Genomic DNA, 27098 nt, shown 5'->3' with positions numbered 1-27098 from the left:
AAACATATTTCATCATATCATATGTGGCCTTTTGTGTTTGACTTCTTTCAGTTAGCATAATGTTTTCAACATTCATTCATGTTGTAGCATGTATCAGTACTTCATTCCTTTTGATGGCTCAATAACAGTCCATTGTATACATAAGCCATGTTTTGTCTATCCGGTCATTCGGTTGATGAACTTTTGGATTATTTCCACCTTTTGGCTATTATGAATAATGCTGCTGTGAACATTTGCCAAAGTTATTTTTTCTTTTGTTGCCATGCTATTGTCATGATAAGAGTTTTATAGTTTTTAGTTCTTACATTTAGTTCTCTGATTCATTTTGAGTCCATTTTTTGTATATGGTATTAAGTGAGAGTCCAACTTCATTCTTTTTGCAGGTGGCTATCCAGTTATCCAAGCACCCATCTGTTAAAGAGACTGTTCTTTCCCCTACTGAATGGTCTTGGCATCCTTGTCAAAAAGCAGCTGACCATAGATGTTTGGGTTTACTGGGAGTGTTTTTGTGAGACAAGTTCATTTTTGTCACCAAGGGATTTATTATTATCAAGCCTTTTGAAGGAGGGAGATGCTTTACTAATGTTGAACAATGACATTTACTTAGAAGGAATCCTCCTCTTAACACTGTAACTCTTTTCTCATTTTCATTTTTTTTAATTTAAAGCTATCCTCTTGAATGGACTTGACACGGGGCTGGGGGTGGGAGGGGATGTGAAGAGGAAGCTGGGACGAAGTGAGAGAGTAGCATAGACATAGATACACTACCATAGATAGCTAGTGGGAAGTTTCTGTATAACAAAGGGAGTTCAACTCGATGATGGGTGATGCTTTAGAGGGCCAGGACAGGGAGGGTGGGAGGGAGTCACGGTAGGGAGGGGATATGGGGATATACGTATAAATACAGCTGATTCGCTTTGGTGTACCTCAAAAGCTGGTACAAGAGTGTAAAGCAATTATATTCCAATAAAGAGCTTAAAAATAATAAAAAATTCAGCACTTAAAAAAAAGATCCATGTCTTAATGTGACATTATAAAATTTCAGACCAAGGATAACGAGAGGTGTACCTCAAAAACTGGTACAAGAGTATAAAGCAATTATATTCCAATAAAGAGCTTTAAAAAAAAAAAACCTGTCCTCTTGTATTCTTTCCCTTTTTACCACAGAATTCTAATATTGAATTCTTTTTACCCTCGATAGACAGATGTACAGAAGATATTAAGAAATGCAAGGAAACTACCTGAAAAAACACAGACATTCTATAAGGTGAGACTGTCGGAATTAGTGGATGAGGGTGGGCCCTGGGATGTGTGCCAGAAATAAATGGTCCACAGTAGTGTGGGGTAATGTTGAACATGGACAGGGATTAGAAGTGTATGGTTCGTTTGCGCCTGTTTTTTCATCCATAAAGTCAGTAGAAGTGATAGGTCTGTTCCTGCCCTAAAATCCAAGAATCAGAAGTGCTTAAATGGCCTGGTTCTGTGCAGCGGGTCTTCTCTGTGTTGGTGCTGTTGTGAATGGCTGAGGGAAGGAGCTGAAAGGACCTGTGGGTCATAGCCCTTAACCCTCCTCACTGCTCCCATATGGGTATCCAGTCTAACTCCAGGCAACCAGGGTGTGTGACTTCCAGGGATGGTGATGGCTCAGGACATTCTTACTGTACCAGAGGAGCTGCTTCCAGGAATGACTTCTAGAATTGCACATTTATGAATTGCAAAACAATGGCCCTCCAGAACCATACCTAACCAATGCAGAACCATTGGTAGAATAGTTAAAATGGATGGGGTGGAGTTGGGGGGCATTTACGCTCCCTCCTTGCTTCTCCCCTGTCCCCTGTCCTGGTGTTTGAAATTAAGTGGCACTGTGAGGTATGCTCTATTGTCAATTGTGTCCTAGCTTGCTAATCTTAAAATATGGTACACACAGCCAGCCCCAGGCTGGTATCTCTTCCAGAGAATATACGTGCTTTGTTTGGGTGTTCTCTCATTGCCTTCATGTCTCCAAACCTAATTATGTAGCGAGCTGGTGAAATCAAGCAGAGTTCAACCAGAGAGCTACCCAGCCTGCCTACCCCCCCACCCCGGAAGCCCATAATTCACAAAGGCCCTTGGTGACCACTCCTTGGCTGTAGTCCCTGTCTCCCTGCAGAGCTGTCTATTCAGGGTGGCACATAGTACTTTGGCCTTCTTCTGAACCTTTCACTTGTAAACAGGTGATAGTAGAGAAGTGGTTGGAAAGTCCATTTCTCTTTTCTGGTTTCATATAACCTACAGAAGACAGTAGAAAAGGGCCTCTACCAGATGACTGGCAGCCCCTCCATTGGGCATGGAAGAGGTTATTATCCTCATTTTGTAAATGAGACCACTGACACCCACAGAAGCTACACAACTTGCCTAGATTACACTGCTAAGTGATAGATGGGCACTTCATATTTCTCTGCTTCCATCCGCTACTCCACCTTTCTTTTTGTGGCAGTCTTTGGGGTCAGACTTCCTGACTCCTCCAGAGCCTCCACCAAACATGTTCATGTCATTCAGTCTCCAGCCAGAGAGGCACCAGAGGGTTAAGAGCCCTCTGAGGTTTGGGGCGAGCCTTTTCCGTACCTGAGTAACAGAAGAAAGGTATCCTCTTTAGAGTTATGAGTACATGAAATGATGTATGCAAAGTACCTACCATGTTTGGCCTAAGTGCTCATGTGGGAGCATGGAGAGACCTAGAGGGTATAATGCTAAATGAGATACCTCAGATCAGGAGGATGTTGTTTCTATGCAAAATCTACAAAGTACCTCACTATGTTTGGCCTAAGTGCTCATGAACTGTCGTGAGGATGACCTGAGTTTCAGTCACCTGTCTTCCTTAGCTTTCTCATCACCTGTAGAGAAACCACTTCTCAGTCATGTCAGCACACTCCCTTGTTATTGGCATCTCTGTACAAGCATTTGTTCTCATATAAAGATGCTCATTTAAGTTCAGGGATCAAGGAGAACTTATACTAAGCTGAGCACTTGGAAAGTATGTGATGAGGAGAATGCATTTCAGGAACGTTGGTGTCTTTTTATCTTGTTTTAGGAGCTGAACCGTTTACGAAAGGCCGCCTTGGCTTTTGGTTTCCTGGACCTGCTCAAAGGGGTGGCTGACATGCTAGAAAGGGAGTGCACGCTGTTGCCTGACACAGCTCACCCTGATGCTGCGTTCCAGCTGACCCATGCCGCCCAGCAGCTCAAGCTGGCCAGTGCTGGTACCTCCGAGTACGCTGGGTATGACCACAACATCACACCTTTGCAAACAGACTTCTCTGGGAGCAGCGCTGAAAGAATGTGAAGCTAACTTTGGGAGCTTTCCTCCTTTTTTCAAGAAAATAACTTAGGATAAAACCTTTTCTGGTCTGTTCACCTCTGCAATAGCTATCTGAAGACCTTCCCAAGGATGCCTCAGAAGCACCACCTGCAGGTTTGACTCTGCTACTCTGAGAAGGGTTCTGTGGGATAGGCAGCTGCCTGGGCTTTGACCTTAGCTTTCTGGAGCTCAGGGTCTTTAAACCTAAAAGACAACCGTCGCTCCCACAATGGACATGTATCCTGAGAAGCTTGAAGGACTGACAAGCACCGAGCTCTCTCCACCTTCCTCAGGAAATCTAATAACTTGGGTTCTTTGTTCCTGAAAGACCCTTCACTGTTCTCCTCTCCCAACCATAGGGACGTTTTCAAGTACCTATGGTTGGGAGAGGAGACGTGCTAATAAGTACAAGCCCTGTTGGGGCACTAAGTTTCAGAATTTCCTTAGAACTTGGGCAAAAAGTTGGTGGTAACCCTTAGGTGCTTTTGGTGTATCTTGAGACACAAACTTTTAAACGGCAACCATAAATGTATAAAGTTCTCATTTCTCCAAATTTTTTTTAATGAAAATAAAATATTTGATTTTCTACAAAATGGTTTCACTGGGAAACTAATCAGTCTTTGCCTTTTGGTCTGTCTTAGAACCTGAATATAATTTCAACTTCTAAGTAGCTTAGATTCATCAGTCTTGAAGGTTCCTTGGGTTCTATATTGACTTCCTTGTTTCTGACACTGGTTAGGGCTCACTGCCTAAGCCAGGTTCCATCCAGGTAGATTCTGATATCACTGTAGTCAGTTATGGTTCCAGTTCATCAGCTAACTTCATGACCTTGGGCAAGTCATCTAACTTCTCCAGGCTTTATTTACATCATTGATGCTTTCAAATTGCTCTGTAAACCTCCTAAGGAATGGCTGCTTCAACCCAAGCAACCATGTTTTATTTAACATGCTGAATAGCTATTAGGCATACCTCAGAGATTTTGCAGGTTTGCCTCCAGGCCACAGCAATAAAGTGAATATTGCATAAAGTGAGTCACATGAATTTCTTGGTTTCCCAGTATATGAAAAAGTTATGTTTACACTATACTGTAGTCTATTAAGTGTGCAACAGCATTATGTCGCAAATAAAATGTACATACCTTGATTAAAAAATATTTATTGCTAAAAAATGCTAACCATCATCTGACGACACAGGATTGCCACAGATCTTCAATTTCTAAAAAAATGCAAGTATCTGTGAAGTGCAATTAAACGAGGTATGCCTACATAATATTTTGTCTAAACAAAAGAATTTATCACTAACAATTTGGAAACCATCAGACTAAACACAAGTTACTAGTATTTTGATTGTAAATGTTTAATAGAAATACACCATCTTTAGCTTTCTCAGACAGCAATAAAGAGGTTTATAACAATCACTAAGAATACAAGGTTCTGCCACAAAGATACAGCATAATCTGCTGTAAAGCTGATCTGCTCAGTTACACATAGAAAGTCAGTTGAAAGAACACCAGAAATTAATACAAACAAATGTTGACAGAAGTTGCAGACATGCAGAATATCCTTCAGTGCAACAAACCTGTAAAAAATTAGCCAGCCTATGCAAATCAGATGTCTTTAGGTCAAACCAAGTTTTCATCTTGGGCTCAGAGAAACAGCATAACCCACTGAGTCCCCTTTCCCCCAGGAACAATGGGAATGGCAGAACAAAAAGAGCTATCACACCTTAAATTCTTACATACAAACATTACTTCTAGCACTTACTTTATTTGGTTTACTTGGAATGTATTAAGGAAAACTGATGTTTTTGACATTGGCCAAATCAGAATGTCTAGATTTTTTTTTAGTTCCTCTGTTGGTGGATTTCTTGCCAGAAGTTGTTAAAGGCTCAGCTGGTGGTTCTCCAGCCAAAGTTTTCACTCTGTTTGCACTGTCCTACTGCAGACAGGTGAAACAACAGCAAAATAAAAAGCAAGTGTTTTTGATGCCTATTCAAAAACAGACAATCCCACCAACTCACTCTGACAGGTACACAAGTAAGTGCACTCAGTCAATGCAAGGGAAGAAAGACTGAGCTTTTTTATGTTTTATGTTTGTGCCTAAGACAGTTTCGTAGGTATTTTTAGGGTGGCCTACTCTGATGTTTCCAGTTTGCCACAGGCTGCACTGCCAGTTTCACCCTTTGGATCCCTGTGGCGCCATTTGGGTTTGGAACTCTTAAAATCTCATTGTTTTCTAATAGTTGGGATTTAGCTAGGAATGAAGTAAGTGATCCTGGTGTTCCAAGGTTCTAACTGGTTTCTCTCAAATCACCCTGTGCCTCTCTGGTGCCCACGCAGATACGATATTAGACCAAAGATTGAGGTAATAAGTGTCCTCCAGCCCTACTTGGACTCAGAAATGTTTTATCAATGACTGAGTCAAACTTGATTTTCAAAAAAATCAATACCAACCCACTTAACAAGTAGCCCCTTGGGTACAGAATATATTAGGTCCTTATCTGAATCACTTTCACAGCCTCCTAAACAGCAACATAGACTTGCTTTTTTTTCACAAGCAACAGCTGAAAAGAATAAATCCCAGCTATAAGCATAGCCAGTAGCTGGTAGTATCAGAGCACTGAAGAAATATCTCTGGCCCGTGTGAAACAGATTGACTGGACATGGAGTGGGTGGGGGTAGGGCTGAGTCCTTTGCTGCCGCTAACAGAATATACAAGAATGAACCTGTCATCAGTTATCAGGAATCCATGTCATGCAACTACTACACTAAGATAATACAGTAAATTCAGGAATGTTACTGGAGAAAAAGGAAGATAGCCTCACTGAGAATGTAATCATTTAACTTTAAAAAAACTTTTATGTCAGTACAAGAAGGTAAAACTGTAAGAATTATAGATTAGGCTCAAACTGGCAAGTCATCTAAATCTCTCTTTTTAGTGGATCTTTTTCTTTTTTTGCCCAAAGCGTCGCCTGCGCTGTTTATAAAGATGACGAAAATTTATGTATAATCCTGAAAAAGAAAAGAGGCCAATTAGAAATGAGAATCTCTGTCTCTGTTTATAAGCAGAAGCTCTTGGGTCAGGAACAGTCCCTAGTTGTCTGTTTTTCATATCCCACTAGAGACAATTCAATTTTTCCCCAGTGGGTTTTACAATTTTACTTTATCCTATATTTTACTATGAAAAATTTCAAATATACAGAAGAGTAAATCATTGTACAGTGAACACTAACTTTTTATTACATTTACTTTATCACATACTCATTCCCATCTCGTTTTTTATGTATTTCAATGTAAGTTGCAGACATCAGTACACGTCTCCCGTAGAAATTTCATTAATTAGAGTTCAGTATTCTCTGTTTTCCTTTAAGGCAGGATTTACATAAAATGAAATACACAAATCTGAAACAGAGAGAACCTAATTTTTAATTCAAGGCTATGCAATAATATATATTAAGCAATAGCCTAAAAGGTATGAGACGCTTTTCTAGGAAGTACAATTCAGTGAACTATAAAACACAGGATTTCAGAGCCAGAAAAAAGTTTTAATCCTACGTGATCACTGAGTAGTTCTGTAGCTTAGCCTCACCTCAGTTTTCTCATTGTACAACAGGGTTAAAAACACTTATTTTACAGGCTTATTGTGAGAGAATGTATGTTTGATCTATACACAAATATAAACTGGTTGTTTTACTGCTCCTAAATTATGCAGATTTAGGATTTATTTCATTCTGAAGAATAAGAACAACTACATATTCATATTAGGCAAATTAAATATAGAGTACAGAACCTTGTAAGTTAGAATATGCAACAGCATAAACAACACGAAAAAAGCTACTAGCGTTAGTGCACGTTAAAATACATCTACCCGAGACTTCTCTTGTGGTCCAGTGGTTAAGACTCCGTGCTCCCAATACAAGGGGCCCTGGTTCTATCTCTGGTCAGGGAACTAGATCCCACGTGCTGCAACTAAGAGTCTACATGCCGCTTAACCAAAAGAGCCTGCATGCCACAACGAAGATCCCACACCCTGCAACGAAGTTCCCGTGTGCCACAACCAAGACCAGGTGCAGCCAAGTAAATAAATAAATAAATAATTTTTTTTAAAGTAAATAAAATACATCTACCCTTGTAGCTTCTTTAGTAAAACAATTTAAGGGTCTTTCCAATACTTATTCCTTTTTAACACTTTCAGCAGGTTCATGGAGCCTAATTACAGTAGTACTACATTTATCCAGTAATAAAGTGCTCTTTTAATGAGTGCATTTACAAATTGAAGCTTACTTCTTTCAAGTACCAAATATTTTAACATTTTTGATTTGAAATCTTTCTGAAATGGGTTATACCCTTTCTGAAATGGAAAAGAAGAAATAGAATAAAATTTAACCTTTGGCAGATGACCTACCCCCATAATGTGTATTATTTAACTGTGCTTCTGCCATGTGCTAATTCTGAGGGGCTCCCAAAGGGTGTAGGTCTCTTCTCCCCAACTTCTAAATGACCAAGAGCAGGAATACCCTGGTGGTCCAGTGGTTAGGACTCCGTGCTTTCACTGCTGAGGGCCCAGGTTCAATCCCTGGTCGGGGAACTAAGATCCCACAGGCTGCGCGGCACAGCCAACTAAATAAATAACCAAGATCATTGGGTTTTCTGTCTTGGGTTTACTTTTTGTGGTCTCCCTCTCAGTCTGGGGAGGCCAGCCTCCAAACTGGTCCCCAATGATCCCTACCTCCTGGTATTTCATACCCTTGTGTAGTTCCCTCCCACATTACACAAGGTTATCTGTGTAACAAAGAAAATACAGCAAAAGCGACAGTCTGTCACTTCTGAGTTTAGGTTATTAAAAGCATTGTGAAAAAAAAAAAAAAAAAGCATTGTGGACATGATAGAAGTGCTAATTACCACTACTATCGCAATCATTACAACTGATGAAAGTATCAAATCAACATGTTATATATCTTAAAGTTAACCAATGTTTTATGTCAAATATATTTCAATAATAAATAAATTTTTAAAAGCAAAAACAAACAACAACAACAAAAAGGCCGTGTGGCTTCTGGCTTTCTTCCAGATCACTTGCTTTGGGGAGAAGCCAAGTCATCAGCACGCACGAGAAGAACTATGGCAGGAAATTGAAGCCTCCTGTCCACAGCTACACAAGCCAGCTTGTAGCAGATCCTCCAGCTCCAGTCAAGTCTGCAGAAACTGTAGCCCCAGCTAAGCTGACAGCTTGACTGAAACCTCATGAGAGTCCCTGAGCCAGGGCTACCCAGCTAGCCTGCTTCCTGACTCTGAGAATACATGCAAGATAATAAATGTTTGCACGCGAGATAATAAATGTTTGCTGTCTTAGGCTGCTAAGTTTTTGGGTAATGTGTTACACAGAAAAAGATAACTAGTATACTATCTGCTGTCACATCCATCTGTTGCCAGGAGACCATACAGCCATACTTAAGGCCACCTCAAGACTTTTGTGAAATACAACAGGGAGAAATACATATATTACAAGTAAAATGTGTTAGAACTTTAAACTGTCTTCATAGTTAGGAAGGCTTTTAAATCTCTCATATTTGCAATAATTTAGGTTTACTTCTCTTTCCCTTCTTTTAGTTCTTAGTTTTTATGAGTTAAGGAAAGAATTTATGATTTTATATAAAAGTAAATTAGTAAATAAGCAAGGTTTTTCATGAGGAGTGGGGGGCTTTCCTAGTGTTAGGTAGAAGGCTTTCTGATATCTCTTGGCTGTTCAGAGGCCTTTATTGCTTTCTTTCTTCCTTCCTTGCTGCTAGCTGTACTACCTCTGTAATAATTCCTCTGGATAAGGAATCTGCTACTGAAATTAGTAAAAGTAAAGTGAGCTTTTTATTCTTTTTTTTATTCAGTTTTAAAAGAGCTTCTTATATTGTATTAAACATGAAATATGATGAAGTCCCAATGACCAAGAGCATTTCAGAAGATAACTCACTGGATATAACTCCACTGGAGATATGGGAAGAAATACTTCCACACACAGCATATTCTCCTAATGGGTCTGTTTTGCAAAGCAATTGTTATCTAACTTACTTCTACTCTTTTGAAAGTAAGAATATTGATAAGGATTTTTAAAACTTTGTATCATTTAACTACTTTCTAAGAAGTAACAGAAAAAAGTCTATTACAGAGCCAATACTTACCTAAAAATAATATTATAAGATAAAGCTGAAGAAAAAAGGAAAATCTAACTTTGATTTTCACTGGATATGGCAATGTGAAGCTGAATCTTCCTGTTTCATTAAATATTGGAATGGACTGGATCACTGAGACAGCTGAAAGCAGAAACAAGAACTTTTTAGAAGCAAATGAAATACAGTCACATCTATCGATAGAAACTTCTAACCCCTCAAAGTTTCAGTTCTGGGTTTGTTGAAAATGCTTCCTCCTCCCTTTGTACAATGGGCTCACGCCTTTTTTTTTTTTTTTGCCCCTAGCTTTCCTAGGAAATAAGCCTCCAAGCTGACAACAAAGATAAATAAGGAACAGTCAAAAAACAAAAAAAAAAAGACAAAAAAAAATAAAAATAAATAAGGAACAGTCATTTGATAGCACTGGGCTTCCTATTCTATAAAATGGAGAAAAAAATCCCTACCTGACTCACTCATTAGGTGTTTGTCATAATAAAATGAACTCACCAACAAGAACTTGCTTTGGAAAATTAAAAGTACCATATAAATAGGAAGCATGCAGTGCACGACCACCCAGCTTCCAAATCTTAACAAAATGAGCTACTTCCTTGGAACAGTCTGGATACCAGGAGTATTATGGAAGGAAGCCACTAGAAAAATTCTTGAAAAGTCCAGCAGCCATATATCAGACTAAGGCTGGCAGAGGGAGGAAGAAAGGTCTGGGTATCCCTTGGAGCTAAGATATAAAACCTAGAGTTCCTGAAAGTACCTTCTGCCAAACATCCCAGAGGATACAGGGGAATCCACATGGTGTAACGAAGCCACGTGAGCACCTTCCAGTCCATGTCAATGCAGGAAAGCATGTAGAAGGGGTACCTATTGAAAATAAAGAATTCAATGTTAAAAGCCACTGAATGCAACCCTAGAACATCAGAAGAATAATTTCACAATTAGCCACATATGGCTTCTTAGCAGAACTATAAACTCCCATCGTGCTCCTCCTCTCATCTTCAAAGGATATGAATTCTCAGTAACGGCAGACTAAGTTTAGGTCTCAAAGGAACCCTCTATGAAAAAGTTCAGTATATGGAACGGATGCTCAGAAGCATTTTGGCTTTATTCCTAGTTCTGATCTATGTTCCAAGTAGGTAAAGATGACAGATACTTTGACAGACCCTTTATCTCTGCATAAATGAACATTACTAAAATTAAAGTATACAAAAGACCTCTAATCTATAATCAGGCATACTCTATTTTTAAAAACATAACATAAAAAAAGAAATCTGTTTCTTCTCAAACAGTAAAAGTTAATATTAAATACCTATGATCTGTTTCACCTTTGTGTTAAGTAGATTAGAGGGTATACTGGGTGCCATGGGATACAGACTATGGTTAAGACACAATCTAGGGCTGCTGCTATCTTTTCTCCCTCTTAACTGTCAACTTTACCAAAACACTACCAAACCTAGAGCTGAGGAGTCAATTTGCAAAACCAATGCTGCACTTGACTGAAAAGGGAAAAGTATGGAACATGTATGGTCTGGTAGAGAACACATCTACTTTAGATTTTTTTTAAAGATATTTCTTCTATTGACAACTGAGAATGGCAGAATCAGAAAAGAGGTCAACTCAAACTTCAGTAATCTTGTAGTAAAAGATTCATTTCTATCACCCCTTCTCAAAGGCTGGTCTTCACTACTTCCATCCAATCTGGGATGTTCCTTCAGCCCCTTCAAGAATTTTTCCATGTGAATGAGTCCTGTCTTTCCAACAGGACAGCAAGATCCTGAAGGGTAAGATGGGCCTTTCATTTCTCTGGATCTCTCCCTCTGCTCCCCAGTGCCCAGGCTGGTATTATGATCCATTGACTGTTTTAAAAAAAACTGCCTCAGGGACTCCCCTGGTGGCACAGTGGATAAGATTCCACGCTCCCAACGCAGGGGGCCCGGGTACAATCCCTGGTTAGGGAACTAGATCCCACATGCATGCCACAACTAAGAGTTCACATGCTAAAACAAAGGAGCTCGCATGCCACAACTAAGACCCGGCACAATCAAATAAATAAATATATAAGTATATTAAAAAACAAAAACCAAAACTGCCTCACCTTTGCAGAGCACATAGATGCAGGTAGAACTCTCCACACACGGAATCTTAATCTCAAATCAAATGAGATATTATTCCACACTCTGGATAAGGCAGCAACTCCCTCAAGAAATGAGAGCTGCTCCAGAGTGGTAGGAGAACTCAAACACCATCCTGGCATTTCTACCCACCTGAGAATTTCAACTGTGCTCCATATATAAAACACAAAGAAAACCACTGCTTTGTTTTGCATTTCTTCCATGGTGCCAAAGACAATAAACAAAATGAAGTTTCTTCCAAGAAGCTATTAAAAGGACCCAAAAGAAAGAAAAAAGTTTTAAAATATATTTTTAAAAAACAACATATAAAAGTGTTATCTGAAACATAACCCGACTAAATTCAAGGTAAATAGAAAAGACTGAGAACAACTTAGAACAAGTTACAGTGCCCAAGCCAGCATTTCTGGACAGGGGGTAGGTGGGGGTGTGTGTGTGTGTGTGTGTGTGTGTATTACACACGTCTATGTGTGTGTGTGTATATTACACACATTCAAACACCATTTGAAGAACACTGCCAAGTGAACATTTGCATCTGCATAACCCAAGTTAAGAAACAGAACATTACCAATGTGGTACACCCTCTCCTCCCCATAAGTAACCTTGTGTTAACCTTTCCACTGCTTGTCTTTATAGGTTTACTGCTTATATGTGTATTCCTCAACAGCATATTGTTTCATTTTGCCTGATTTTAAATCATGCTCTATGTATTATACTCTGACTTGCTTCTTATTCAATGTGACATTCCCAAGATTCATCCATGATGACACATGTGGCACTGCCCACCTCCAGAAGGATTCACTCACACTATTCTATACGAATGGCACTCCCTGAAGCCATGCGATGTGATGATACCAAACCTATCCTGCCCTAGAAATTCTACCCTGATGCTTATTTGTACTAGTCTTAGATATAAAAAAAAAAAAATTCCATATTAGTGGGTCACTTACTATCCCCTTCTATTTTTTTAAACTAAACAACCTCTTTCTAAGGACAGAAAACCAAGAAATAACAATATTGTAGTAACACCCTTTACCATGCAATTGATACTGTCAGAATGCCAGAGCTGATACGCCAAAAAAGGGCTGAACTATGAAAACAGCATCCAGAAAAGACTAGCCAACAGTCATCTGATTCCCCCTGAGTCTGGGTGGGTGATATTTAATAATGTGTAATTGCATAGCTAGGAAACAAGGCAAGGAGGCTGAAAGTCTTTGATGTCCCATTCCTGATAGCAATCTTCCAAATATTAGGAAACAACCTAGATGTACTGGGAGGGAAACTCCCCACATGAGTCAGAACAGCCACCTTCACACATGGAAGAAAGTCTAAAGTGAAGAGAGTTCCTAGATATTATGTCGCCTTCATTGACCCGAGGTGGGAGGAGACCAAGCACACACCTAAAAAGACTGAGGGCAGGGTTTTCCACTCCTGCCTAAGAATCAAGCTTCCCTGGTTTTAAAGCTCTTTTTATAACTTTGTGATTTCATGAACATATTATAAACAATGAAAAAGCCCTGAAATGGCAAAGTCTGCTTTAGAAAATATCCCTCAGGTGTCAAGTTTTCCAACTTGCTCAGATAAAACAATGCCAGTCCTGTGCAAACAGGTATTTTTACTAATTGAGACTTCCCAGCAAAACATGGACACCTACTAAATAAACACTGAAGCCTTTCATTCCCCACCCTTGAGCTCAACTGTTTAATACCTGGAAAAGAGAAGGTATCACTGGTGACTTAGTGACTCCAATTGCTGCATTGATAGCTTCCACAACTGCCAGCATCTGGCAGAAATACATCATGTCAGCCACGGTGTGGAACGTGTCATAGAAGGACTCTATGGGACATATACATATTAAGGATAAATCAACTGACAAATTCCAACAGAAGTATTTCACAAACTAGATAACTCTTTACATAAAAGGAATTTTAGGATAAGTATAATAAACATCCAGTCAGATTCATGTTCACTACTCAACTAAGCTGGAGGGGAGCAGGCCTCCACCAGCCTGAATAGTAACTTCTACTGGTTACCAGAAAGTTAGCACATAAATCCTGGATGCCCTTCTCAATTTTAAAAGGCAAGAAAAGAAGCATACCTAGACTTCACTCAGTTATTATATGCTGAAAAATGTATCAGGCACAATGATAATTCTTTTCAGATCCATTATCTCATTTAATTTAAAGCTAAAATTATATCACATATGTGAATGCAACCTAGCCTTTTAAAAATCTCAAAAAAAATTGTACAATCATAAATAAATGCAGAGGTGTAAAAGTACTGAATAAAATTAATTTTCAAAAGCCTTAACTGTATTTATATATTTAATCCTATTAATTTTTATTCTCAGAACCTATCCTAACTAAAAAAATCTAAAATGAAAAAAAAGAACAAAAGCTTTAGCAACAAGATTGTTCTCTGAAATAGTACACATTTCTAAATGCATTGAAACAAATGATCTAAACCTAAGAGTATGGAAAATTTGAGTACATCATAGTATATCTATTTCATGGATTATAACAATTGAAAATGACAGTTATTGCTTATATGAGGTCAACACATGTGGTATCAATTTGGAGTGGTTCGTAATTTAATATCCTTCACTTTTCGTACTGATCCTCACTTGACATCCATCCTGCACGCCTACATTCCTCTTTGCAGTGTTTCTCAACCAGGGCACCACTGACATTTTGGGCAAGACAATTCTTTATCCTGCACATTGTAGAAGGTTTAGGATTCTTGCCTCCCCGCCTATTAAAGTACTGCCTCTAAGAAATGGCAGAGTTAGACAAGTTATCAACAAAGATAACACTTCAGGCACCTCAAAAAAATACAGTTTAAATATCAAATGAATAAAACAGGCCCACTGCAAAGACTGAAAAAGCTAATATTTTCTCAAAAATGATCCTGCTACAAAGTCAAATGTGAAATGAAGAATGGTATATAGTGTTATTGTATAATTTTGCCAGAAAAGTTCCACCAATGAGTAAGTTCAAAATTTGACCAATTCTTTTCTTTGAAGAATACAAAATTACAATTTAAATTTTGCTATATATAAGGTAAAAAATTTATTCATAATTTTAAGTGTCCCTTGTCAAGACAAAAATCCCAATCAACTCTTTTTGTCTCCACTTACAATGAAATTCTGGTATCTTTTTTCAGAGGTTTCACGTATTAATTTCTTGGACAAATTAGCTTTGAAAAATGAGGTTCTCCATTACTTTGAACTAGAAAGTTGTGACTTAGATTTGTCATATGGTAAATAAAAATTAGATCTTGTTAATTTGCCTCTGATTTTTTGGGAAATTCATCCTCGTTTCAATTCAGGAATAGAAATCTAATTTCTAAAATGATTGTTGTAAGGAATATTAATAACATTAACATGCTTATAATACTGTTTTAAAAACAAGATGCAAAATTGTACACACAGTATGACTATAATTTTTAACTGCAGGAGAAAAAAAAACTAAAAGGAAATGTATGGAAATATTAACAGTAACGGACAATGGCTTATTCACCTCCCCTTCCATATTCCCACACCTCCTCTCTGGTTTTCTTCCATTTTCCAAACTTTCTTAAATCATCCCCATTTACTTTTATGATTTGAAAAAACTTTTTGAGAGTACTGAAAGGCACTCATATGTTAATGCATTTAAATGGTAGTAGTATAAAATAGTACACTCTTTCTGGGCAGTATGTATCAGAATCCTTAAAAACAATCTGCCCCAACACTGTAAAGCAACTATACTCCAATAAAAATTAATTTTAAAAAATTAAAACAAAATAAAATAAAAACAATCTGCCCTTTAATCTCGTAATTCCACTTTAGGAACTGTTCCTAAAAAAGTTATATAGGTTTAGAAAGATATACAACAAGGTGCCAAGAATCTGTTGCTCTGATAGATGGGATTATGGTAGAGTTTTTGTTTTGTTTTGTTTAAGTCTTTAAGTAATTAAAACATTTTTATAGTTAGAAAAAATTTTATAAAAATGTATCACTTAGAGAGATGGACAAGAGTTTCTACATAAGCCCAAGAGTTAACTCTTCCTCAGCAGAAGTTTAGCACATACATGTTTACATGTAAAAAACAAGTACATGTGCAGAATTTGCCATTCACCAACATCCTTTATTCAAAAAGGGATCATTGCAAAGGGCAAACTATGACCCTGGGTACCAGGCCCAGGTCCTTACTATACGTTTGAGGACTGATAAGAGAAGAATTACACCAGCAGCTCCATTCCAGTAGGTGGTTAGGAAGGGCCTCGGAGCCAAAATAGAAATTACAAATCCAGGCAGTTTACTTTAAACACATGACCCAGATAACTTAGCAGCTTTTAGAGTGGATCACCTAACAGCTAGCAGGCTTGCACAGGAACATTCAGAATCAATCCAACTATGCTAGGTTAAATAAATTATTTATGAATTTGAATGTACCCTGTACATTCCATGGGACTTGTGATAAATCCATACTAGTAAGAGCTACAGATCTGAGAACAACTGTCTGAGACTTCCTACGTTTCTTTAAATAATTCATCTGTAGACCTCTGCGTACACATAACTATAAGATACTAGGCATTTGGGAACTTTTTTCACTAGCCTTCTACTGTGCTTTGCAGAATTCCAACGTATTAAGAAAGCTGGAAAAACAACACACACTTCTTTCAAAAGATTCTGGAGCTAACTGCAATTCACCTTTACAAAACTAGATGGGAAAATTTAGGACTGAAGCATAAAACAGTCTACAGGATTTTTTTTCTCTTTTTAAATAGTTTATATTTTCCATTATGCTCATATTTTCCTCATATTTACTTTACAAAATAAAGAAAAAATTTTAAATGATCCATTCAAACCATTTGGAAATGGAGCCTTTTCTTCCAAGCATTTCACATTATTGGCTCAGTTTTTTTTTCTTTTTATATTGGTGTGATCAAACTGGAAGAACAAGTTTATATGTTAGCTTTTCAGGCTATCATTAAGTATTTTTCCATATTATTACAACCTCTTTAAACACTTTATATTTGCTTCACAACATTCCACTGAGTGAACAATCTCAAGCAATCCTTCACGGATGGACATTTAGTAGTTTCTAATTCGTTATTAATGTAAATAATGCCATAATGTATATTTTTTTAAATAAGCTTTTCTTGTAGTTTCAATTATTTCTTTAGAACATATTTCCAGAAGTGAAATAACCAAGTTTAAGGATATGAATAGTTAAGGTTCTCGATGCACCTTGCAAAATGATTTTCCCAAAGAGTTGTTATACTTATGGACCCTCCCAGTAGCTACTGTTGTGTTTATTTTAGCATATGTTGTCTTGAATTAGGTGTCTTTGCAAAACTGATACATAAAAAATAATATTTTTCATTTCCTTCACCATTACTGAGTTAAACACTGTTGCATGTTGAATTAGTTTTATTTCCTCTTATGAACTGCCTATACACAACCTCTGTTTATCTACTGCGTGGAGTTTTCACATTTTAAAATTAATTTGTACAGGTTCTTTATATGTTTAAAAAAAAAAAGCAAAAACACAACCCTTGCTGACATTTGTTGCAATTTTCCACCAACCCTCCATCCCCATTTTGCTCAACTCAATATGCTTTTAATCTTTAATGCTGCTTTGGCTGGATGTTTTCAGATACATAGAAATTTAGGCATTTTACGTAGTCAAATACATTTACCTTTTCCTTCATGATTTCTTCTATCAATTTTAAGGTTAAAGAGTCCTAACCCTCCACATGTGATTTTTATAAGCATTTACTTATGCCTTCCTTCTATTATGACTTAACTTTTTGATATATGCCTCCTAAATCCTTTGGGGGGATTTATTTTTGTATATGCTGTAAGAAGAGTCAAACAGATTATCTGCCTCCCAAACCTAACCAATTTTCCTTGGAAACATGACTAGATTTCCCATCTAATAAAAAAAAAGACTGGATAATATTTTCCTTTCCAATGATTCATGATTCCTTTTTTTTTATCATATTCATAATCGTCGGAGAGATATATATGCAATATATATATATAGTCAGAGCTATTTGTGAGCCATCTAATCTGCTCTATTATTCTATTCTTATACTAACACTATACTATTTTAATTACATTCTTTCATATCAGGTAGAGAAAGTCCTCTCCCATTACTCTTTCTTCCCTCAAATTTTATTATCTATTTATTGTTCACAATAAAGTTTGAGAACACTTTAGATCACATTCTCAAAAATGTTCTGTTGTCATTTACTTTGGCCAGAATTTTATTAAACATATAAATTAATTTAGCAAGAACTAACATCTTTATGATAGTCTTCATTCAGTTTTACAATAGTCCATTTAGCCTATTTAGGCTCCAAAGAGGTGAGATCCCTTTAGGACTTGTATAACTTTGACAATGGAAGTATCACATAAATTTATTTAGTTATAAATGAATTATCAAGCAGTGAATAAGAAAGGGATGTTAGCTGAAGACATACCCCTAGCTAGCTGTGTGGATGTGGACCATTTCTTTGACCATCTCCAAGCTTGTTTCCTCACCTACAAAACAGACAGAACATCCAGTCTGCCTGTTTCACAAGACCAAGGGAAATAAAAGATGTGAACATACAATGAAAGGCATGAGGTGCTACACAAATACAGGGTGGTGGTGGGAGAATGATGGTGGTATTGTTAATATGAAAGGCAGAGAGTGTTACTTTTGGTGAACAGTGGGCCAAACTACTGAAAAAAGAAAACTAGCCTTGAAATCTTGTACTTGCCTTTTCCCAAGATAAAGAACCGCACAGTCATATTGACAAATATCCAGGAGAATCCCATGAACTGCACTAGATTATACATGAACAGGTATCCTTTCTTCAAGCTTGTAAGAGCTGAAAAGCAAAGCAAGGCAATAAGCTGTTAAAAGCAGTAGTCATAGCAGGAGATGTGTGGGGGGGGGGGCATGCTTGGATGACTTCATCCTTCTTTCCTATTTGGGTGCCCTAAGCTCCCCCACAAATACCTGGCCCAGGTCTGCACCACCCTGGGCTCCTGGTCCCCTAGAAAAACAGATAAGGGGAAATTAAAAGGAACACTGTAGTCCAAGCTATGTCATCAGCAGTCTTTTTCCTCACATCCTTGAAAAGTAAGTGTACAGAGTTAACAAATCCAAGAAGGAAAAAAAAATTACTTCTGGCAAAGAATGACTGACTAGCTAAAGAGGCATTAAGAGGAAATAAAGCTATACTTAGCTCTTCCTCTTATCTTAATATAATCTACAGTTTCTTCTTTTCTAGAACTTTTTTAGGTCACGCAGGTCAAACTAGCTCAAAGAAATAGAAACAGTAATAAAAAAAGTTCTGATATTTGATCATATATCCATCCAACCAAGCATTAACTGAACATCTACAATGTACAAGATACTGTAAATAGCACTACTGAGATTCAAAGATGGTTAAGACATGATGCTGCCCTCAAAGAGTTTACAATCCAAAAACCATATTATAAGATTGAGAGTGACAGGTAATGTGAAAATTTCAAGGTAAGAAAAATGACTTTAGGCTGAAGAAGCATGTACCAGGCAAGTATGCATGGATGAGATGGTATGTGATCTGGGCTTTGAAAGATGGTAGAATGAGGATATAACCAGAGGAGGAAAATTACAAACCAAGAGACAGGAAGGAGAATAAGGGACATTAATTTTGTCTGCAGCCTAAGGGTTTGTGAAGACAGAGTCAATTATGGAATTAAGGAAGGAGGAAGGGGCTTAGACAGAGTCATGGTTGAGTCAAAGGAGTAGGGCAAAGGAAAGGATAATTCTTAAGAAGAGCTATGGAGTTTGGCTTTTGCTGCTACATATTTATTCCTACCTACATATTTCTGAAGCCACATATCAGAGATTGCTACAGAGATATTCTGCATAGACACTTGGTTGATGCTCAAATAATCACGCTTAGTGTGGTCAATCAAAAACAGCCTATCCTAAGGGGCGAAAAATGTCAAACTTGTAGCAACATTTAACTAATTAAATTTTTTTCTTCAAAATTACAAAAGTTTATTACACTTCCCCATATAAAGAATTTCTTTCATCAGGAAACTTTATGAATTTAGGTAAAACTGTTAAAGCTTTTTCTAAGATCCTAAAAAATCCATATATAAGAATTTTTACATATTTCAGAAATTTATTCCTCTAAAACACCTTAAATCTCAAGGTGGCCTTTTTATGTTGTTATTCTTCACCTCCACTAATCTGCTTCCCTCCTCTGCTTTTCTAAAGCAGAAAATTCCTCTAAATTAGTAGTTATTCAACTTTTTTTAAGCAATTAAATGTCTTTTTCAAAAGACATTTTATTCAGAACGCTACTACATAAAACATAAAGCCAAGCTCCTCTGACTGAAGTGGACCTGCTTGCTTGGCCTGTCCCTCTGAAGCATCTCTGGGAACTCCAGAGGTACCATGAAACACAGTTTGAAAGCCACCACACTAAAACTCACCCCTTTCCTACTTATGGCATGCCAAACAAATGCCACTAAAACTTGAAAAAGTTCGATTTAGGACATATAAGGAACACTTATTCTGCTTTTCAGCATTAGTTTTGTATAGACCTGCATGGTCATCCTGTTAGAATGGAAGCTCTTTGAGCACAGGGGCCCTGATGGAGTCACTGGCTCCACATCTCAAGGGCCTAGTACAATGCTTTCTATACAGCACAAATTTAAGATAGCAGCTGAATTTAATCTATAATACCCAGAAGATAATACACTTACAGAGTTTCTTGCTTGCACAGAAATAGAAATAGAACTGGATTTTTAAAAGCTTAATGGGGGCTTCCCTAGTGACACAGTGGTTAAGAATCCACCTGCCAATGCAAGGGGCACAGGTTCGATCCCTGGGCTGGGAAGATCCCACATACTGCGGAGCAACTAAGCCCGTGCACCACAACTACTGAGCCTGCGCTCTGGAGCCCAAGAGTCACAACTACTGAGCCCACCCACTGCAACTACTGAAGCCTGAGGGCCTAGAGCCCGTGCTCCTCAACGAGAGAAGCCACCGCAATGAGAGACCTGTGCACTGCAACAAAGAGTAGCCTCCGCTCGCCACAGCTAGAGAAAGCCCGTGCGCAGCAACGAAGACCCAATGCAGCCAAAAATAAAATAAATAAATAATAAAATAAATCCTTAAAAAAATAAAATAAAAATAAAAGGTTAATGAAAAGCAGGACTGTTGATTACTTTCCATCTTTAAAGTTGACAACCACAGCCCTTATGATCTCAGTTGGGAGAAAAACTCCAGGCTGGAAGAAGTGTAGTTGTGGACCTGAGCAGGAATTTCCATGCCTCTGCAGGACTTGCTGCCACCTAGTACCTTACCTGGCACCCACCTATTAGGCCAGGCCAGGAGACTGAGGTTCTTCCATTCCTCAACACCAACCTTGGTGTACTCAGATGATGTTAGGCCCCCAACAGAAGGAAAACATTAAAAGTAAGACTTTTGATGTGGGTGTGTACAGCTTAAGTGTTGGAAATTAAGGATTTCTCATAAACTCACCCTCACAGTATGAGCACTCCTGCCATATCACCCTCATCTATACTCCCATCTCTGTCACAAGTTAACTGGTAACTACCACAGCAGCAGGGGCAACTTACTTTCAGGGGAGCCTTGGCTTTCAATTCTGAGTTTATTTAGGCGTTCTTCTTCCTAGAATTTGGACAGAAGTTTTTCAAGAACACAAGTTAGATTACTGTATAGCACAGGGAACTATATTTAATATCCCATGATAAACCACAATGGAAAAGAATATGAAAAAGAAGATATACATACATATACATGTATGTATAACTGAGTCATTTTGCTATATAGCAGTAATTAACACAACACTACTTCAACTATACTTCAATAAAAAATAAATTAAAGAAAAAAAAAGAACACTAGCTAGAATTCCCAGATGCTTGCAGAAGTCCACATGCTGGATAAGTGATCTGACTCCCTCAAAGCCACCTCCTCCTCCAACTGTATTCTTGCTTCACTGGGGAAAATGTCCGAGTTCGTGGTGCCACAAAGCCTGACTCCTAACTGGGTAGCACTGGCATCACAGAATGCACATCCAATGCTCATAGAATCAGACCAATCAGCTGGCTTCCAAACTACAAAGTGGGCAGCCTTAAAATCTTAAGAGCTGGAAAAGACATCCAGAAAATTTGTCATGGTTGTAGAAGCAAAATAGAAGGCAGGAAATAGACTGCTATTTTATTTTTAAGACTTCTATAATTTTCCAGAAGCTAAAATCATGTCTCCAACATCAGTATGAACTTATACCAGGTTGACATAGATACAGATGGATATATATGGAAATATTTATAGATACGTGTAATATGCATGGGGTAGTATACACACATATATTTCCTAGTACCGTCAGCTGAGAGGGCCTAAAAGCAATGACACTCTAGTAGCAACGAGCACACCTAGCACCAAGATGTTGGTTTCCACTACCATTCTCCAATAAAAAGAACAGAGCAGGATATATACAAGATAAACCTGGCTCAGCTTATAGTGCCAGAAATTAAGGACATGCTTTAAAAAAAAAAAAAAAGCCCCATGATGATGGAGCTGTGTCAAAGGGACACAAGAGCCAACTGCAAGAGCTTCCAGTGGCCAAAGCTGCAACAATTTGAGCAACAAAATAAATAATGTAGTATTGGGTTATAACCCAAACTATAAAACAAATATTCATGAGCCCCTACTGATATAAATAAAGGACTGAATAAATGAGAGAACAGAAAAATCTCCCATGCAGAAGAATTCCGAGTAAAGTATACAGATAATCCACCCTAAGAATGGGAAGTATAACTCCTGACTCTTTAAGCATGGACTATGCATAGTGACTTCCTTCCAAAGAGCACAGAAAAGGAATGAGATTACTAACATTACAGTAGAGAAAACCTTACAGTGGAGAAACCTACCAAAAATTACCTCAGCCAGATGGTCAAGATTAATATCAACAGTGACAGGTCATGTTGATAGTACATATCCTTGATATGACATGATAAGAATGGCACTTTACCTCTGTGGGCTTCCTCCCCAAAACCCACTGCCCTAGGCTAATCATGAGAAAAACATTAAACAAATCCCAATTGAGGGACAGTCTACAAAATAGAGAACCAGTACTTCTTTAAAACCACGTCTCCAGGTCTTCCAATGAATTTATAACTTTGTCCTTATTCTATCAGATCCTTATAGATATCCGAGGTGGCCCAAATAACTTGGGTTCCTCATGACTTCTGTCTAGATCCTAAGGTCCTTACTGACCTTGGCTCTGAGCTCCATTTCAGCATCAGACTCGTCCAGCCAACGATCAAAGTCAGGGGCCAAAAACAGTGGGCGCTTCTCCTGCTTGGTGAGCCTGTCCCACCACTGACTCATCTTCTTCTGTACTGTGATGTTTACCTGCCTCTGGGTCAGTTTGTAAACCGGCTAGGAGGGAAAGCGAGAATGTGAGAATGCCCTCTCCCACCCCCCACTCCTTCCCCTGAAACTGCACAAACCACTGTGGCTACACAGAGAAGCTGCACGGTATACTCATTCCCCTTCCTTCTTTGTTCCTAAACGTCCTAAAGCAAAGAAAACATCTAGACCAAGGACTGGTAAGAACAACACTGTCTTCCTCTAGTTCCCCTGTGAATGACACAGGAGAAAAGCAGGATGAGAAAGGCAGATGGTTCTTGGCTACCCTAGCAGAAACCAGCATGAACGTCCTACTGGATCTACATTATGCAAGGCGCTACATCCAATTACCTTCGCAAGTGCACCATTACCTTCCAAATTCTCCTCCCAAGAAGATGACCCAATTCAATTGTTCAGTGGTTTCTGGCATTGTTTTAGAAAGGCCTGCATCAAGGCCAGAACTGTACTGTATCAGTGACAACTTTCTCACAGGGAGTCTTTCACTAGAGTCTTCTCAACTAAACTCACATTCTTAGGGGCTGTCCCAGCTCATTATTCCCCTATATGGCCTCTCCCTTTGCCTCCAAAGCAAGCCCCAGACAGATTCTCTACCCCTTAAATCACTGCTGACTATTAAGAATCTCAGAGCTGGAAAGAACCATAGAGATCACTTAACCCAATCCTTCATGTAGGGTTAAGTGAAACTGAAACTCAAAGAAGTGACGAGACATTCACACCACAAATAAATGGCACAGCCCAGATTCAACTCAGGTTCTCCAACTTTCCTCTTCCTCTGCAGCTAAAATCTGTTTGGCTCTATTCCAAACAAAAGTATAATTCTACTTTGGTTTATCTTCTTCCCCACAATCCTTGCTCCCCATTTCATAAAACTATGAGTATTTATTTCTTAAAATGGAAAGGGAAGTGAGGAAGGAAAGAACATACCTCTGGCTTCACAAGGTCTAAGAACTCCAGGTGAAATTCATAAACATTGTCTCCTTTGGCACCATGACCCTGAGCTATAAAGAAAGAAATGTGGGTTACTGTGAACTTCTGAAGAGCAAGGCCATTCTAATGCCGGCTTGGTGCAGTTCTTTCAGGAGTATGCAAATACTAATGGGTCCCGCCAAATGAGTGGGGGTTTGTGAGCAGAGCTACTCAACAGCTAGATATGCTAAATCCTGGACAAAAGTTTATCTCCTTAATGTTTTTCTGGTGATCAGTTCCAGCATATTTACTTAATCTTCCAGTGTGGCCTCAATGATACCCAGTTCAAATAGCAGGCAGGAAAAAGAATACAGAAAGTAAAGCCAAAGGTAACACATAGATATAAATTTAACTTTCACATTTACTTTGGCTCTGAATCCACAGCAGAGAAAAATCAAGTAGGTGTATTATCTTGACTGCAGTTAAGGAAAGCTGCAGGGTACATGGAAATGCTGGACTGTCTCAAAGAAAGCTCTGAATTTAACACCTTCCAACCTGGGACAGATGATAGAGCAGTGGACTGTTCTTTTAGCACATTCCAAATGGAACAAAAAAGAGAAATAACATTTTCTCGGCTCATTCCTGAGAGGACAGATGGAACCAGGATGAAAGTCCTCAGGCTGACCATCATGCCATTCCTGTGCCTTGACATGGCCCCTTTCCCCAAAGCAAGCAGGTGCCATGCCTAGCAGCCAGTGACTGCAGGACATCCCTGCCCTCTAACGCTCTCACTTGGTTCCCTCCTGGGATTATCTTTCCTCACCTGGCCATGTATGGTACGACTTGCCTAATATGTGCTACAGGTAGCTATTGTTCTCTAAGACCATAAATTCCTTAAAGTAGGACAGTCTATAAGCTCCACATGGCAAGATACACTTTTATCATTTTAACTTCCTTTCAAATGTTTAGCTCCGCCCTCCCCCCCCCCAAAAAAAATCTGAGCTGCTACCACCACTGCTCTCAGATGGAAAAGTAGATTCAAAAGCCAGGCTGTGCTTTCATGCAACTATATTAAGGTAGATAGAGTCTCATGTAAAGCAGAAACTCTTCAATCTCTCATAACCCCAGTCATTTACTAATGACATTCCAAGGAACCAGAACACAGAGAGAGCAGGGAGAATCCCACCTACTCAGGCACAGCAGAACATCTGCTGATGAACTGAGGAGGAAGGAGACGGAGGCAGATTCACAGAATCAAAGACTGTCAGAGCCGGAAAGATTTTAGATATCATCTACAGTGCAGTGTTTATTAAACCAGTCTGTAAGTATAATATCAGGGAGCCACAAAGTCTCACTAAGAAAATTTATGTTTTGGGGGTTTCGTTATAATATTTTTTAAAAAGAAGCATATTCTGGGTCATCTAGATGGCTACCTTATAATCAAGTACTACCATAGGAATTCAGTGACTGTGTCTGTGACTGTGCTCACAGCTGCAATGGAACCAAACATCACTTAAAGTGACCATATTTAATCCTTAACACGTTTCTTAATCTAGGGTCTATGGCCCTGAAGGATCCTGTGGACGTGTGTTCAGGTGTCCATGGATCCTCCAGTTTGAGAAACACAGATTATAACCCAATACCTTCATTTTAAAGGTCCAGAGAAGTCAATAAGTTGTCCAAGGTGGTAGCAGAATTAGAGCGAGAAGATAAATCTACTTTCTAGCCCATGATACCTTTTTGTTACAGCTCCTGCCTCTCCCAGGGGAAAGCAGGGTGTTAAACAAATTACTGACTTTTCTAATTATACATCTCAAAACAATCTAGTTTATCTCACAAGTATCAGAGTGGTGAGCATCTACAGAAAGTGAATAAAACAGATAAAAATAAAAAAGCAACCACCACTATTTCTCTTTAAATGTGTAGACAATTGGGAACATACTGACCTTTGAAATGCAGCACATTTTCAGTGATGCTGATGGCAGGATTCTGTAGAAAGAGACCAAGGATGCAAGAAGGGTATTTTAATGAGGAGAAAAATGAAAATAAAACCAGGGGCTTACTTCCCTCCATCCTTCCGCCTTGGGGACTCGACCTCCTGCCCTGTGCTTCCCCCAGAGAATATATTTGGTCACTTATTCACACCTCTGTGTAGGGCTTCTCTGTGTCTATCTGTACCGATCTGAGATTGCAGGCTCCTGCACGAAGGAGCCTGTTCTGCTGTGCAGAACAATCAGATACTGAATCAGTCCATTCTGCTCATGGTAAATGGTACATGGTGCCACGTGAGGTGCTATGAGGGGAATACACAGATCTCTAAGACGCAGATCCTGAGCTGTGGAGGCAGAAAATCTAGAACAGATGAGTCATTTCCTGTGAGAAGAAACGATATAGTATCAAGTAACCTACGCTCAAGGCCAAAAGAGTAGTAAAAAGCAGTTAAGTGTTACAGGTGCCACCAAGAGAGTGAGCACAAGGGGAACAGAATGGCTGGGGATAGCTTCACCAGGGGTGAGACCCATGCTGCAATATAAAATAGAAATTAATTCCTACAGGTTAAGGAAAGGGCTGCAGGTTCTGGGCAGTTGGGTGAAAATGAAACATGCAGTGCCTCAGCCTCAGGCTCCACACTCTTAACTCCTATCCAAACCAAGACTAGAACAGATGGAAATTCTCCAAGTTGTTCATTTATTCCCCAAAGTTGCTTAAATTATCCCTTTTAGTGGTATAATTTAAAGTGAAACAACTTAACTCTTTTTTCAGTGGATGAGAAACAGTTTACCTCCTAACTCCAAGCTCAAAATTAATAAGCAAGAAGCATGTTTCCAGTGTCATAACTAGTTCATTTGTTTTTCTCCTGTAGGCTCTGCTCTGTGTTCCATTTTGCACCAAAGGAAACCAACAAGACAGAGAGAAGATGAAGACTGGGTTTATACTAACAGGCAGTGGGAGCCTCAGATGCTCCATTCATAGCCAAGAGTGTTAGGAAAAGGGGGAACACGAAGGCTGGGCTAGGGGAGCATTTGAGCCAAGTTTTATGTTAAGAACCTCCCCAGTGAGAGTACAGACTTCAGGCTGAGAAGCTCACCCAAAGGGACTAATAATCTAGGTGATCTTCTC

General features: G+C 38.8%; 2 protein-coding genes across 12 annotated transcripts in view; one reads left to right on the top strand and one right to left on the bottom strand.

Moving 5' to 3' along the window:
* The window catches only part of INTS14 (integrator complex subunit 14), a 90524-nt gene extending 86599 nt beyond the window's left edge, over positions 1-3925 (top strand). For all 9 annotated transcript variants that reach the window (XM_057722914.1, XM_057722909.1, XM_057722911.1 and 6 more), the window contains 2 exons: positions 1202-1267; positions 3071-3925. In XM_057722914.1, coding sequence (XP_057578897.1) covers positions 1202-1267; positions 3071-3322 — 318 coding nt within the window. In that variant the 3' untranslated portion in view covers positions 3323-3925. The remainder of the gene's footprint in view (positions 1-1201; positions 1268-3070) is intronic.
* Positions 3926-4672: 747 nt separating this feature from the next.
* Positions 4673-27098, bottom strand: part of HACD3 (3-hydroxyacyl-CoA dehydratase 3) — a 33649-nt gene continuing 11223 nt past the window's right edge. For all 3 annotated transcript variants that reach the window (XM_057722922.1, XM_057722919.1, XM_057722920.1), the window contains 10 exons: positions 25925-25967; positions 23997-24070; positions 22917-23081; positions 21257-21308; positions 18391-18501; positions 13346-13473; positions 11773-11885; positions 10266-10372; positions 9509-9640; positions 4673-6347 (listed from right to left, as the gene is read on the bottom strand). In XM_057722922.1, the coding sequence (XP_057578905.1) occupies positions 6271-6347; positions 9509-9640; positions 10266-10372; positions 11773-11885; positions 13346-13473; positions 18391-18501; positions 21257-21308; positions 22917-23081; positions 23997-24070; positions 25925-25967 (1002 nt within the window). In that variant the 3' untranslated portion in view covers positions 4673-6270. The remainder of the gene's footprint in view (positions 6348-9508; positions 9641-10265; positions 10373-11772; positions 11886-13345; positions 13474-18390; positions 18502-21256; positions 21309-22916; positions 23082-23996; positions 24071-25924; positions 25968-27098) is intronic.

The sequence above is a fragment of the Hippopotamus amphibius genome, chromosome 2, assembly GCF_030028045.1.
Source record: "Hippopotamus amphibius kiboko isolate mHipAmp2 chromosome 2, mHipAmp2.hap2, whole genome shotgun sequence".
NCBI classification, from domain to species: domain Eukaryota; kingdom Metazoa; phylum Chordata; class Mammalia; order Artiodactyla; family Hippopotamidae; genus Hippopotamus; species Hippopotamus amphibius.
Note: the sequence above shows the minus strand (reverse complement) of the source record. Positions and strands in the feature narration are given on the sequence as shown.